Source organism: Trichosurus vulpecula, chromosome 2 (genome assembly GCF_011100635.1).
Source record: "Trichosurus vulpecula isolate mTriVul1 chromosome 2, mTriVul1.pri, whole genome shotgun sequence".
Classification (NCBI taxonomy): Eukaryota; Metazoa; Chordata; class Mammalia; order Diprotodontia; family Phalangeridae; genus Trichosurus; species Trichosurus vulpecula.
The window spans coordinates 82,157,844-82,173,851 of record NC_050574.1 but is presented as its reverse complement, the minus strand read 5'-3'; the positions used below and the strand labels follow the sequence as shown (position 1 = coordinate 82,173,851).

Below are 16,008 nucleotides of genomic sequence, written 5' to 3'. Positions count from 1 at the left end.
GCCCTCCAGTTCTTTAATGTGGAAGCTGCCAAATCCTGTGTTATCCTGACTGTAGCTTTGTATTTGATTGAGAAAAAAACTGAGAATCTTGATTCATAGAGATAAGTTATCATAAATGGAATTAAAATGTTGTGAGTACTTTTAGTAAGAGTGGGATATGCTTCTCTAAGGGTACCCTAAAAAGGTTGTGACGTAGTTGATTAGAAATCAGTTCAGAGCTTCTGGTGAAGTTTCACCTTAATATAGAGTGAAGAAAGAAAATAAAACCCAGTGAACAATTGAAGCCATATAACATGTTAAAAGGTCTTCCCACAAGAGCCAAAAATTGACTTTTGGAGGCAGAAGCAGCTGCTATGCACTGTGGAATCATGAAGGGGAGCCATAAAGGCTTCCAGGAAAAGGGCATTTAATATTGGACAGAAAAAGAAGACAAGTTCTGGCAGTGAGTGACTTCCTGCTGGGGAAGGGATATAGAAGCAATCATAAGTGCAATATGACCAATTTGAGAGGTATTCTGTTTTCTTAAATCCTATTATCTGGAATAGATAGCCTCCTGAGACTTAACACCTGATAAGTACTACCCTCTTCTGGTGATTCATGAATGGATCTATGATTTCGAGTTAAAAATTACCTTAGAGGTCATCTAATAGACATATTTAGAGTTAGTTCAGACCTTAGAAGTTATCTAGTCAAACCCCTCATTTTAAAGAAGAGGGTATTGAGGTTCAGAGAGGTTAGGTGACTTTCCCAAGGCCATTTAGACAGTGACAGGTTTAGGATTCAGACCTGGGTCTTATGATTCCAAATTTAGTACTCCTTTAATTATCCTATCATATTGTCAGACAGAATCTAGGAAACATCTCCAGAGATTATAAAATTCTGCACAGGAACCTAAGATCTTAGATGGTGTTTTTATTATTGCCATCATTTGAATATGTGAAGAGAAAGGAAGATATGGAAAATGAACAGCTTGGTGAGAAGATTATGCTTGAGAATAGAATTTGGAATTCTAAATGATAGCTTAAGATGAACTTTTGGATAAGGGAAAGAGTGTATAAGGGCTGGGATAATATAGTTGTGTGAAGACTTGAAGAATCAAAATAAATGAAGATGGCTTTAAACTGAAAACAGAGGACAAACTACCCAAATACAACCTCTAAACCACATACTGTGGACAGTAGCAAGTATGATATAGGAAGAATAGCAGTGGAAGTGCCCAGTAGAATGGAAGAAACAATATCCAGAAAGAGGAGCAGTAATAATTATCAGTCTTAGATGTCTCTACAGGGATTATGTGCAGAAATGTGCAGAGTATGAGTAATAAAATGAATTTCAGATCTTAACACAAGATAATTGTGATCAAGAAAGTCTTAGGTATCATTGAAACTTAATGGATATTTAGTCATCCCTGGAATATGGCAATGGAAGGCTATACTTCCTTCAAAAGGAATAGAGTAGATAAAAGACATGGTGAAGTAATATTGCTTATCAACAAAATAAACTATGTAGAAATCCATGAACTAGACCATGGAATAATGGTGAAAAGGATTTATCTGAGGATCAAAGGAGAGGGATACAGAAGTGATATTCTCGTGGCATTATGATACAGATGACCTGGCCTGTAAAAAGTGGAAGAAATGGATGATGAGTTCCAGAAACATATCCCAAGCTGACATGGAAGCAGAATATGGTAGTGATAGGAGACTTAGTTAAGGCTCTCTAAGCAGTAGGTAGAGGTGATCCAGTTTCCCAGCTATGAACGGTAACAATGCAACAAGGTTTTCTCCCAATTCCCACAATTGAATAGTTTTCTCCTAAGATGGAAATTGGACTACACCCATAACTGAACAGAAAAAAAATTGTCACAAGATGGAGTCAGTGTGGTTCACTCACTTCCCATGATTAACCTCTTGCTGTTCTAATGCCCTCAATTCCCTCAGTGATAGCCCAGCACTTTTAACTCTTTTTTTCCCTCAGCCACACGCATCATTGAAATTTGAAAAAGAACTAAGAAACTTAGGGAGTATAAATTTTTTAAAAACTATAAAAATAATACACAGTAGATTTTATGGAATATAAGGCCCTAAAGGTTCTCAATTCTTTCATCTACTTCATCAAAACCCTAGCCACAGATGGTATAATTGATACTGCTCTTGGGTGAGGGTGAATTTTCTTTCCAAACCCGTTCTTCATCCCCACTTTCCAGTAGCCCAGTGTCTCCCATAGGCTTAGAGGGGATACGCTAGAGGAAGGGGTGGCTCCAGGAAGAATGGAACCTTATTAACTGTCCCTTGCCCAAACTATACTGTACCTTATTTTATTTCCAGATATCAGTAGCCTGCAAGATGGAATTCAAGAAAGCCTGCAGATGTTACTCAAAATCTTGAACTCCCATTATGCTGGGAGTATCCGAGACCAAGCCCAGGAATGGGTGACCATCTTTCGGGGCCTACGTGAGTGCAGGGTCCACAGGAAGAGAGGGGCATTAGGAGATCTAAAGGAATGAAAAGGGGTGTGTGTGTGTGTGTGTGTGTGTGTGTGTGTGTGTGTGTGTGCGTGCATGCGTTAGGGGATTCGGGATAAGATGAAAGAGTAAGAGCTCTTGAGGGAAGGAAGAGGATGTAAGGGAATAAGAGTAGAAAGATGTATCTGGGGCTATGAGAGACCCTGAGAAGAGAATGTAAGGAAATGAGAGTCTGTGTACGCAGTTTCCATGTTACAGATCCCAGGGACTGATCCATCAGCTTCAGTTTTTGGCTCTACCAACCTTTAAAGAGAAGCTGCACTATAACCAGAGAAGGGTACACCAAAGGAGGACCAGAAAGAATGCATTTGTCTAGAAACTATCTGACTAATCAAGAGGGCTTTAAGCTTTAAAAGGGGGAGGCAGATACTGCAAAGAGTAGCACCTATGACATAGTATTAACTGATATATACATGTGCATATACATATACAGTATATGTACATATATAGTCCATAGATAGATAGTGTACATAACTCATTATGTGCCAAATGCCATCCTAAACGCTTTACGAACATGATCCTCATAACAACCCTGGGAGGTAAGTGTTGCTATTACTATCTCCATTTTACAGTTGAGGAAACTGAGGCAGATAGCAGTTAAGTGACTTGCCCAAGGCCCTGCAGCTAGTAAGTGTCTGAGGTTAGCTTTGAACTCAGGTCTACTTGACTGCACCAGAAAGAGGACATGAAAAACAGAAGCAAAAATACTCACAGAAAGCAATGGTGGGGAATAGGGGCAGAAATGGTATCCATGGACTTGGCTGTCTGTATAAAAATGAGGAGAGCATGAGTAATAAGCAGGGTGAGTTAGACTTAAGATTGATACCTTGGTAGTAAATGTGGCCCCATAGCTAACACTGACATTTGGTGGGATGCTTATCATGACTAGAATAACAGTGGAGAAATACACTTTAGTTTAAAAGGATCAGATCAAGATAGGGTGGGGTAAGAGTGACATTTCATGTCATAAAACTATTTATTGGTAAGGAAATCCACAAACAAGAGGGAAGAAACATAAATGAGAACATTTGGGTGACAGTCGAAGGACAGAAGAAACAGATGATATTTTGATGAGGAATCTATTACCAGTGTATGAATGCATGAAGAGTTCTTAATGTAAACTGTGAAGTTGGCACAGAGACAGAGAATTAAACTTACTTCCTGAACACTAGGGTATCTCTTTATTCTGATGGCAGTTGTCTGATAAAGTTTTGACTTGGTGATTTCTTCTTTCAGAGATAGAATAGGTAACAAGAGAAGGTATTATTCTGAAAAGTAACAAATTGGTTGGTGAAATAGAAAGAACAGGAACTTCAGGGGGAAGTAACCATGCGATCTATGTGATGGAAAATTCCAGTCAATCTGAAATGAACTCTAGGTCTTAAAGATATTTTAACAAGTTCATTAAAAAGAAAGATAATATGTCATTACAGTATTCTACAAGTGAAATCAAATCAAGAACAATAGGCTATTGATGATATAATTATGACAATGTAACCTAAACTCTGGTCTAAAGCAGATTTCTAAGATAAGGACCTCATGCGTAGTATAGGCATACCTTGGAGATATTATGAGTTCAGTTCCAGACCACTGCAATAAAGAGAATATTGCAATAAAGTGAGTTGCAAATTTTTTTTTGTTTCTCAGTGCATATAAAAGTTATGTGTACATTATACTGTAGCCTATTGTGTGCAATAATATTGTGCCTAATAAAATGATGTAGATACTTAATTTTAAAACATTTTATTGCAAAAAAATGCTAATCATCATCTGAGCCTTCGGCAAGTTGTAATCTTTTTGCTGGTGGAGAGTCTTGCCTCAGTGTTGATGGCTGCCGACTGATCAGGGTGGTAGTTGCTGAAAGCTGAGGTGGTTGTGGTAATTTCTTAAACTAAAACAACCATGAAATTTGATGCAAACGATTGACTCTTCCTTTCATGAAAGATTTCTCTGTAGTATGTGATGCTTTTTGATAGCATTCTATCCACAGTAGAACTTCTTTCAAAATTGGAGTCAGTCTTGTCAAACTCTGCTGCTGCTTTATCCAGTAAGGTTATGTAATATTCTTCAGTTCTTGTTATGATTCAGGGGATAGGGAGGCCCAAGGACAGCCAGAAAGACAAAGGAACAGCCAATCAGGGGAGCAATCAGAACACTCATATTTAATAAGTTTTCTGTCTTCCATATGGGCATGGTACACGGTACCCCAAAACACTTACAATACTAACAACAAAGATCATTGATCACAAATCACCGTAACAGATAAAATAATAATGAACAAATTTGAAATATTGTGAAAATTACCAAAATATGACACAGAGACAGGATGTGAGCACATGTGGCTGGAAAAGTGGTGCCAATAGACTTGCTCCATAAGAGTTGCCATAAACCTTCCAATTTGTAAAACAAACAAAAACAGCAACAACAAAAAAAACCCCTATAATATCTTAAAAGTGCAATAAAACAAAACTCAATAAAACAAGGTATGCTTGTAATTCTGCACTTAGAAGGGTAGTCATGAAATGGCTTGTGCTCATACTCCTAGTTATAGTGCACAACTTTCTAACAATAGGTTGGAGATTGAACTTCCATCTCAGCACTGGGGAAAAATCCCTCCTAGGTGGCTTTCGTTGTGCCCTTATGCTGCAAATAAAGGGACACACAGCAACATAAGGATGGAGTTGACTATAGGTGTTTATGAGAAATAACATTAAATCTGGTAAATGTATTCTTTAATAGAATAAATTTAAGAAAAACACAAATGGAAGTAGGACTAGGGCAATATAGGGCCTGCCACTTCCTCTTGGCTGGTTTATTTCTCTTAGACCTATGACAAAGCACACATAGGCACACCCATCTCACAGCTTATCTCTCATGGTCTTAACGAAGGCAGCTGGTAGAGTAGTGCATACAGTGCTGCGTCTGGAATTAGGATGTTCTAAATTCTCATCTGGCCTCTGACACTTACCTGTGTGACCTTGGGCAAGTCACTTAACCTCTGTTAACCTTAGTTTCTTCAACTGTAAAAAGAGAATAATAGCAGCACCTACCTTCCAGGGTTGTTGTGAAGATAAAACGAGAGAATATTTGTAAACTGCTTTGCACTTAGCTCATTACCTTCCTATTAAAAAAGGGAATTATTAAAAAATTTGGTGGACACCATCTGCTGCCCCAGTCACATTGTATCTAGGTGACAACAGCAACCTCTCCTTTCACTCAGTCTCCTCAAGAAGCTCCCAGTCATTGTGAAAATCTTCCCCCTCCCACCCTTACTGTCCAAGGGCTAATCTCAAGTGAGTTTTAAGAGATCATCAAGATATAACAGAATCACTCCCTGTCCTAGTCTAATTGGACTCTCTCTAATTATCCCTCACGATGATAGAGTTCAGAGCGGAACACATGTATCATCTCCAAAGAATGTAGGTACATTATCCTTGTTTAGTCTCTTATGATTGATTATTTGCATTTGTGGTTTTATATTTTTCTTAACAACTGTGTTTGATCCTCAGAATTACTATGCAACTCTGATCTTTTCATCAGGAATGCTTGGAAGTCCTCTATTTTGCTAAAAATCTATTTTTCCCCTGTAGGATTTATGCTTAATTGTTCTGAGCAAGTTATTCTTTCTTGGTTGTAAGCCTTTGGCTTCTGGAATATTGTAATTCTAAGTTCTCCATTCCTTTTGGCTGCTTGGTATTTGATTTTTTCTTTCTGGTTGCTTACAGGATTTTTCTTCTGTTTAGGAGCTATGGATTTTGGCTATCATGTTCCTGGAAATTTTCATTTTGCGATTTCTTCTAGGAGGTGACCAGCGATTTTGTTTTTATTTCCACTTTGCCTCCTAAGAGATCTGAGCAGTTTTCATTTAAAATTCCTTTGAAATATGATGTCTGGGTTCTTTTTGTGGTATAGCTTTCAGGCAGTTCAATGATTCTTAAATTATCTGTCCTAAATCTATTTTCCAGGTCATTAATTTTTGCTATAAGATACCTTACATTTGACTTCGTTTTAATATTTCATTTAGTCTTGTGGAGTCATTAGCTTCTATTTGGTCCATTTTAATTTTCAAGAAATTTGTTGTTTGAGAAAGGTTCTTCTTGTGCCAAGCTATAAATTCTCTTTCAAGTCCTTTCTGCCATAACTCTTATTTCTTTTCCAATTTTTCTCTAGCATTCTCATTTCATTTATAAAAACATTTTAAACTCATAATTCTCTTTGAATTTTTGCCCAAGCTGTTGAACAAAAATTTTCCTGTTAGCAGGTAGATATTTTTGAGTCATTCTCTTCTGGATTTGTTTCTTGAGCATCCTTGTCACCATAATAGTTTTTTTAAATGGTTGGAGTCTTTGTTGTTGTTGTTGTTTAATTATTCTTTTAACCTACTTTTTGGAGGTGGGTAGCATGTTTCATCATTAGTCCTTTAGAACTGCGTTTGGTCATTGTGTTGATCATAGTTACTAAGTCTTTCAGAACTGATTATCTTTACAATAGTGCTGTCACTGTATAAAATTGTTCTGGTTCTGATTATTTTACTTTGCATTAGTTCATGCAGATCTTCCCTTTTTTTCTGAAACCATTCCCTTCATCATTTTTAAAGTAGTATTTTATTTTTTAAAATAGCATTTTATTTTTTTCTAAGTACACGTAAAGCCAAATTTTAACACTTGTTTAAAAATTTTCTCCCTTCCTCTCTCACCTTCCCTCCCCTTAAGATGGTTAGCAGTTTGTTATTGGTTACTATGTGCAATCATGTAAAACATATTTCCAAACACAGCCCCCCACCAAAACCATGAAAAAAATAAAGTGAAAATAGTATGGTTCAATCTGCATTCAGACTCCATCAGTTCTTTCTTTGGATGTGAATATCATTTTCCCTAGGAGTCCTTTGGAATTGTCTTGGATCATGGTGTTCCTGGGAACAGCTGTCATTCATAGTTGATCATTGTACAAAAGAAATAAATAATAATTAAATGAGTGGAATAAATGGACCTTTCCTTAGTAAATTGTATATCTGAAACCTACAGCCAGCAATATATGTAGTAAAGAAAACACTGGAGGCCTTTCAAGTAAGATCAAAGGTAAAGAATGATCATTATTATTTTTTTTTTTTTGCTTTTTGGCAGGGCAATTGGGGTTAAGTGACTTGCCCAAGGTCACACAGCTAGTACTTGTGTCGAGTGTCTGAGGCCGGATTTGAACTCAGGTCCTCCTGACTCCAGGGCCGGTACTCTACTGACTGCGCCACCTAGCTGCCCTCTGATCATTATTATTTGATATAATCCTAGAAATGCTATGCATAGGAGTAAGCTAAGAAATCAAGAAAATAAGCATATTCAAAGAGAGAAACAAAATGATCACCTTTTGAAGATGTTCTGATGGTTCAAAGAACCTTATTCAACTAAAATTAATTGACACAATTTTTTAAAAGTTGTGGAATATAAAACAAATCACATAAATCTTTAGCATTTCTGAATACTAACAAAATCCTTCAGAGGGAAATTTAATTCAAAATAATTATAGAATGTATAAAATACTGGAGAGTCTGTGTACCAAGACGCACACACAGAAACTACATCAATGCAGCTATAAAAGACTACTGAATTACAGACCTAAATAACTGGTGAGAAATTAACTCTTCATGATTAGGTCATACCAATATAATAAAAAGTGATAATGCACCCTAAATTAATGTACTTATTTGGTGTCATACCAACTAAAACCTTACCTAAGAATTAATTTACAAATTAATATTAGAAAAAAAATTAATTCATCTGGAGGGAAAAGATGTCAAGAATCTCAAGAGAAATAATTTTAAAAGGTAGGAAGGAAAGGGATTCTAGCAATACTAGAACTCAGACTATACTATTATAGGAGTAATTATAAAACAATTTAGCTGGTTAAAAAATAGCAAAGTTGATCAGTGGAACAGATTAAGGATAAAGATAAGATATAATTATCTTAAGTATAAGATAAAAATAAACAAATGATAGTATTAATAAACTCAAAGACCCCTACCTACTGGGTCAAGACTTGCTTTGTGACAAAAACTCCTGGAAAACTGGAAAGCAATCAGATATTTACTAGTTATGTGACCCTAGGCAAGTAACTTAACCTCTGCCAGGCTCAGTTTCCTCATGTGTAAAATAGAGATAATATTACACCTACTTCCCAGGGTTGTTGTGAGGATAAAATGAGATTATATTTGTGAAGCTTTGTAAACCTTAAATTGCTGCATAAGATGATAACTATTGTTGTTATTATTAATTGTTATAACATCATCATCACTGTCACCATTATTATTATCATCACAATAAGCTCCAAATGAATAGATGACATAGACATAAAAGGTCACATAATAAGTTAGAGCAGCAAGAAAGAAGATACCTTTGTCAACTATGGATGTGGGATGAGTTCATGACCAAACAAGGGATAGAGAGGATCCTAGAAAATGAAATTAACAATTTCGATTACATATAACTTAAAAGTTTTTGCACAAACAAAACCGATTCAGTTAAAATGAGGAAACAGGAAGTTTTTTTTTTTTAAAAAAAATCTTTGTAGCAAATTTCTTTAATAAATGTCTGGATATAAATATAGAAATAACAAATTCAAATTTGTAAGAACAAATGCCATTCCCCAGTAAATACATGTGTCAAAAGAAAATAGGTAGGGTTCCCCTCCCCCTCACTTTTTTATTTAATTCCATTTTATTTTTAGGCCTGCATTGTCTCCCTCCCACTTGCTCTTTTCCTCTCCACCAAGAAAGCAAGAAAAACAAAACCCTTTACAAACAAGGAAAACAAATTCTCTCAATAACCATGTTTAAAAAAAAGTCTCAGTCTGAACTTTGAGTCTACCACTTCTTCATCTGGAAGTGAATAACATGTTTCATCGTAAGTCTGGGGAATGTAGTTGGTTGTTGCATTGAACAGAATTCCTAAGTCTTTCCAAGTTGTTTGTCTTTACAATTTTGTTTATTGAATGAATTGTTCTCCTGGTTTTGGTCATTTCATTGTGTATCAGTTCATATATGTCTTTCCAGGTTTCTCCAAAACCAGTATCTTCATGATTTCCTAAATCACAACAGTATTCTATCACATTCATATACTATGACCTGTTCAGCTGTTCCCCAATCGATGCAGCACCCTCTCAGGTTTCAATTCTTTGCCCCCACAAAAAGAGCTGCTATCGTTTTGCACACTAGTCCTTTTTTCTCTTTAATATTTTTGGGGTATAAAACTAGCAGTGGTATTACTAGGTACTACATAAAAACAGGCAGTTTTTAAAGGAAGAAATCCAAGCTTTTAACCATATGAAAAAATAGTCCAAATTATTAAGAATTAGAGAAATGCAAATTAAAGCAACTCTGAAGTCTCAACTATAAGTTGAATTCAAATCTTGCCTCAGTTACTAGCCGAGTGACCCTGCACAAGTCACTTAACCTCTCTCTGCCTCAGTTTCCTCATCTTTAAAATGAAGATAATAAAAGCACCTACTTCATAGGGTTGCTTTGAGGCTCAAATGAGTTAATGTATATACAACACTATATAAATACTTGCTATTATTATTATACACCTAGAAAGGGGCTAGTTGATGAAGGAGGTCATTTTCCACCACATGAGGTTTGTTTGAAAGGATTGAGTATGTCGTTAAGCATGTTGAAGAGAAGACATAATGGGAGCACGATTGCCTTAAAATACTTGAAATATTGTCATATGGAGAACAGAATTAGCCTTCTTCTGTATGGTCCCAGAGGGCACAAGTTGGAGCTATGTGGGAAAGTTGCAGAAAGGCAGATTTAGGCCTACCAGAACAAAGACTTTAATTATTGCTGTAACAGGGTTGAAAAGATGGGTAAAACTTCCCTTCCTGATTCCAGTTAAAGGGCTTTCTAAGAGTGAGATAGGCATATTTGTATCAGGAAGTAGTAAATCCATCACTATAAGATCTTTACCCAGAGGCGGGCTACTTATTAGGCTTCAGGCTATGGTTAGGAGTTGAATTACATGACTAATGAGGGATCTTTCAATTCTGAGATTCTGTTGTTGTAAAATATTGAAGGCTGTTGAAGGATATTGAATTATCAAAGGATCCTCTCTGTAGGATTTATGGAAAGAAATGCATAAAAATAACACAGGATGAAAAGGTGTGGAAGGGCTACAGTTTGCAGTGGTAGAAGGAATACCCACATTAATGATATAATGGATCCATTATGTTTTTACAGCCATATCATCACCTTCATTCTTGGTTATTCTTGGGGTTGGTCTTCAATAAGAACAATGAGCCTGGTTCTGCTCTAACCCTTAATACCCCAATAACCCTACCCCAGATCTTCTTTCTTTTTCTCTTTGCAGGTGCTTTGATGGAGGTTTGGGTGGTTTTCCAACAGAAGTGGATCTTTCTGAATAAAGTTATCTATGAGATGAAGATCAACTTCCCCAGCCCAGAACTGGTGAGAAAGTGGGGTGGGTATGTTGTAGAACAAATGAGGAAAGCAACAGGCAGGGATTACTTGATCGGTGTCTTCTCTGCTTCCTCTGCCTCATTTCCTTACAATCTTTTTCAATCTTCTTCTTCTTCCTCCCGTAGAGTAAAAGGTTCCAAGTGGTAGACTCTCAATACCGAGAACTCATGCAGATCTCCATGGAGGACCCTCTGGTGCTATCTCTTATGGTGCCTAGCAGTTCACGAAATCCCAAATTCCAAGACCAACAGCTGCAGAAGCTTTTAGAGGCAGGCAATGTAGAACTGGAGCATATCATCACAGCCCTAGAAACAGTGCTCTATGGGGTCCGCTCTCGCTTCCCTCGCCTCTTTTTCCTCAGTGACAGGGAACTAGTAGCCCTGATGTCAGCCCCCAGGGAGGCCACTGAGGCCCAGCTGTGGACACACCGCTGCTTCCCCCATGTTCAGGGTGTGGTATTTGGGCCATCTTGTATCTCCTCAGGAGCCAGTGCCCTGGAGATCAAAGAAGAGGCACAATCAATTCTAGGCACATATGGGGAGGTATTGACCTTGCGTTCCCCCTTGCCCCTGCAACACGATGTCCCCAAGTGGCTAACCTGTCTTGAACAATGGATACGTGCAGCCTTGGTACATGGGCTTCCAGAATGTGTGGCTGCTCGCCTGGCCCTACATCATTCCTTGGACCGTGTCTTCGAGCAACCCCCAGATCCTGGGCAGCCCCCCCTGTATCTTCATGGCCATCAATGGCTAGAGTTAGCCCAGGCCTTCCCAGTCCAGTGTGTGCTAGTAGCCGAGGAGGTGGCCTGGCGGACTCAGGTGGAGGAGATACTGCTGAATCAAAGGACCCATCTTCTCAGTCTCATGCAGCTCCGCAAGCTGGAAGCCCTGGCCCACTTTGCCCGTGAGCAACGGAGCACCCACGTTGGACACCCCCCTGCTTCTCCTCGACTGTCCCTCCTGCTGAGCCTGTTGCTTACAGGGGCTGTAGCCCACAGGGACACTGCATTGCTTCTGCAGCAGCAACAGGTCAGCGAGTTTAAAGACTTCCACTGGGCCCGCCAGTTGAAGTACTACTTGGGCCCTCGAAACAACAGCCAAAGCTCAGATTTTTCCAACAAATCACCCCAAGTGTGCTTATCCCACAAGAGCAATCCCACATGTTGGGTTGAATTACTGGATCACTCCTTCCTATATAGCTATGAGTATGTGGGTCCTGGCCAGAGACGAGTAGCCAACCTCCTGCTTGAACGACCTGCTCTGGGGCTGCTGTTGGCTCTGAAGGAGGTGGCATGTGGGACCCTACTAGGCCCTATCGGTGTGGGCAAGAGCGCCTTAGTGTCCAGGTTGGCTTCTGCCCTAGGCCGCCAGCTGGTGACACTGCACTGTGTGATGCACATAGAGGCCCGCTGCCTGGGCTCCTACCTGACTGGAGCCTTGCAGAGTGGTGCCTGGCTCCTGTTAAAAGCTGCAGGCGCTCTGCCAGTTGGCCTGCTCTCTGCTCTGGGCCAGCGCTTGGGTGATCTGCACCGTCTCTATGTGCCTCTGCTACAGGGAGCTCAAGATATCTCTGTGGTGGATCCCATGCTGCCCCAGGTCCTAGGCAACAGCTTCTTTGAAAATCATCGAGTTCATGTGCGCTTTGGCTACGGATGCTTCTTAACATTCACCCACCTGAGCTCCACATTACCCACCAATCTGCGCTTCCTGCTTCGCCCAGTGGCCATGACACTGCCAGATCTACAGCAATTGACTGAAATAACCCTAGTGGGTGCTGGCCTCCGGGATGCTGTGCGCCTGGCATCTCGTCTGGCCACATTCTTCTCCTTGGAGCAGGATCTAGAACTTGGGCTACAGCCCTGCCGCCTCCCCCTACTTATACAGGTGCTTGAGACTACCCTACAATTCTTGGAAACTCCTAAGGATCAACAGGGTCCCCCACTTCCTCGAACTCTAGGTGCTGCTGAGGAGGCTGCTCTGCTTCATGCCCTACTCCACTCACCACTGTTCAGTGGCCCTGAGAGGCCCCGTCTCCATATGCTGCGCCAGCTGCTCTGCGGCATCTTCTCAGGGGCAGGCAATGTGCTGGCCACGCCATGGACTATGACTCCACCAAAACTGGCAGATGAATTACGGCAGATTGGCCTATATGTTGGTCCTGATTTTCTGGCCTCTCTGGAGCAGTTGAGCCAGGCCTTGAGGCAAGTGCCTGGGATCCTGCTCATGGGTCCACCTGGCAGTGGCAAGAGCACATGCTGGCAGAGCCTGGCTAAGGTCCAGAACCAGCTGGCATACAGGGACAAAGCCGCTAGAAATATTAGGCCTGTGTATATCACCTCTCTATACCCCAGCAGCCTCAGCCCAGAGGAGTTCCTGGGCTGGTTTGAGGAACATTGTTGGAACCATGGGGTCTTTTCTCAGCAGCTGTGGTCTGGCATAAACCAACATGAGAGAGACCCACGAGGAGTTCAGCACTGGCTGGTCTGTGATGGAGTGCCTAGTGCTGCCTGGCTGGATCCCATTGCCTCCTTGCTGAGTGACAGTGCTAAGCTTAGTCTGCCCAATGGCCAACAAATACCTCGGCCACCAGACACCTGGATCTTGTTAGAGGTGGTGAATACAGCTAGTATGTCTCCTTTTGTAGTAGGAAGCTGTGCCCTGGTATGGTGTGGAGGGCATCAGACATGGCAAGCTATGCTTGCAACTCTAATGACAGAACTGCCCCGAGAGTACTATCTGCTCCCCCAAACCATGGTTGAGCTGCAATATCTAGCAGATAGCCTAGTGCCTACCATGCTTCGCTTCCTAAACCGCCATGGTGCCAACTCTGTGCTCCATGTCCATGGACAGCCAGCATCCAGCCCAGGTGTGGCAGAGGTCAACAGCATGACCCACCTCCTTCGAGGGCTGCTTAACCCCTACCTGCACTACACAGAGGAGGAGCAATACCACATCATCGGTGAGGTGTAGGGTGGGGAAAAGAGAAGAAGAAAGGGGAGGAGAGGTAGCAGGATGGACTTGGGATGAGGGAAGAGGAGGCAAATGGGGTGAAGGAAAGAGCCTAAGGTATGATAAAGAAGGGGAGGAGAGGAAAGGAGCAAATAGAGATGGAGAAAAGGGATGGGGGGAGAAGGTTAGGGTGCTATTAGAGGTAAATAGCATAGGGTCAGGGATAGGAAGCGGTCCTAGAACCCAGGACAGAGGGGGCTGATGACAGGGCCTGACAAGAGGGAGCTGCTGGGGTAAGAGGCTTCCCTTTGCTCCTCTTTTTTCTTCCCTTTCCTCCTCCCCTTTGTCTCTCCCTATCTTTCCCACTTCCAGAGAACACGAGTTCAAGTTCAATGCTCCAAGACTCTGAGACTACTCAGGGCAGCATCTCTGCTGAGGGACTCCAGAAAGATGTGGAGGGGGACAGAAAACGTCGAAACCATTTGCTGGTTATCAGTAGCTTCCTCTTGGCCTTTATTTGGGGCTTTGGATCCCACCTTCCATCCAGGTGCCCACAAGGAAACACCAGATACCCTGGGGGTCATCTTCTGGTTTGGGGGAAGCAGGGCAGTGCCGGACTCAACAAACGGTTATTTCTGTGTGTGAAAGAAAGGGACATTTCTTTCAGTTATTTCTGTGTGTGACAATTTCTGTGTAAGAGACTTTGTGTATATGTAACTAGTAGTAACTATGTGCATTCAGCACATAGACTCCAGAGCCCAGATGAGAATTCTGTTGGAATGTATCTCACTCTTTTTATTTATACAGGCTTTGGTCTGGCTTTGACAACTTTGTTAGGGGAATTTTGAAGCACCACCCTGAATGCATTGAGCTGCCCACCTCAGCCTCTGTGTTTGACTTACATCTTTGCCCTGAGGATGGATCCTTGGTCCCCTTCACAGGCCTCTACTTGAGCAGCCGGATCAAGGGTTCTTTGGGCACTTTCAACCTCTCCCCTCAGGTATGGTTGATAAGTGGACAGGGAAGAAAGTGATATGGGAAGCAAGCAGTCTGGAAGTGGCTTTCTTTGCTATGTGAATGGCCACAGCTGATGTCCCACTTCCTGCTCACAGGCAGAGCGAGTACTGTATGTGATGGACCTGCTCTTGACTGTGGGGCATCCTGTGTTGCTGACTGGAGAGGTTGGCTCTGGAAAGTCTACCTTCGTGGAAGTCCTAGTGGAACCCAACCACCCATGCTTGCACATCCCGATCCACCTGGCTCTCACCACAACCCATCTACGAAACCTTCTGAGTCAAGAGATCCAGAAACAGAGCCAGGTTTGGGCAGGGAAAATCTTCCCCTCCAAGGGCTCTTCACTTTTCCTTCTGGAGGACCTGCACATGGCAGCAGCTGGTGAGGGTCCAGAACTAGGGAATGGGATGGAACAGATGTTACAGGTTCCAAAAACAATGGGCTCCTGAGATAAGAACCACCACCTAGGGGAGTAGAATGCTTTTTTCCTTTTGTGACTATTACCTTGAGACTTCTTGGGTCTGCCTTGTCCTCTACCTCTGATTTGCTTTTTGTAGTTTCCTCAGTGAGTTATTGGCACATCATATCCTCCTAGGAGGTTGGTGGGTTCTGCCTGTTCCCTCCTCCATTTCTGCATAACCATTAAACTACCCTAATGCACACTCTCACAACTATTAGATCCATCACCAGGCAATCAAGTTCTCAATGTCCCACAGTTTACAGTTCCTTTTCTTAGGGTCCCTCTAGCTAGGTTGTCCATTCACCCTTCAGTTCCTCAGTTCTCTCTGATTGCATTTCTAATAGTTATTTTGTGGACCATTTTCAAGTTTCCCCTGACTCTCAGACTGGGCTGCACTCTTACTTTGCAGCTTCCTGGCCCGTATGGATTTTCCCTGATCCCTGGCACTCTGGATAAGGAAGATATTTTCCTATCTGGCTGCCAGACTTTTCACCTGCATTTCAGGCTATCTGGTATTGACTTTACAATCCACTACTTTATTCTCCCTAAAGGTTTCACTGCCTCTGGTTCTGATACTGTCTTCACACCTGACCCCTTC

The 16,008-nt window shown here is 41.3% G+C and overlaps 1 protein-coding gene across 1 annotated transcript in view; it reads left to right on the top strand.

Annotated features, from left to right (window-relative positions):
• Nucleotides 1-16,008, top strand: part of DNHD1 (dynein heavy chain domain 1) — a 113,383-nt gene that overhangs the window by 58,429 nt on the left and 38,946 nt on the right. The window contains exons 19-24 of the mRNA XM_036743773.1: nt 2,328-2,453; nt 10,879-10,976; nt 11,114-13,946; nt 14,309-14,483; nt 14,744-14,936; nt 15,049-15,331. Of these exons, the coding sequence (XP_036599668.1) occupies nt 2,328-2,453; nt 10,879-10,976; nt 11,114-13,946; nt 14,309-14,483; nt 14,744-14,936; nt 15,049-15,331 (3,708 nt within the window). The remainder of the gene's footprint in view (nt 1-2,327; nt 2,454-10,878; nt 10,977-11,113; nt 13,947-14,308; nt 14,484-14,743; nt 14,937-15,048; nt 15,332-16,008) is intronic.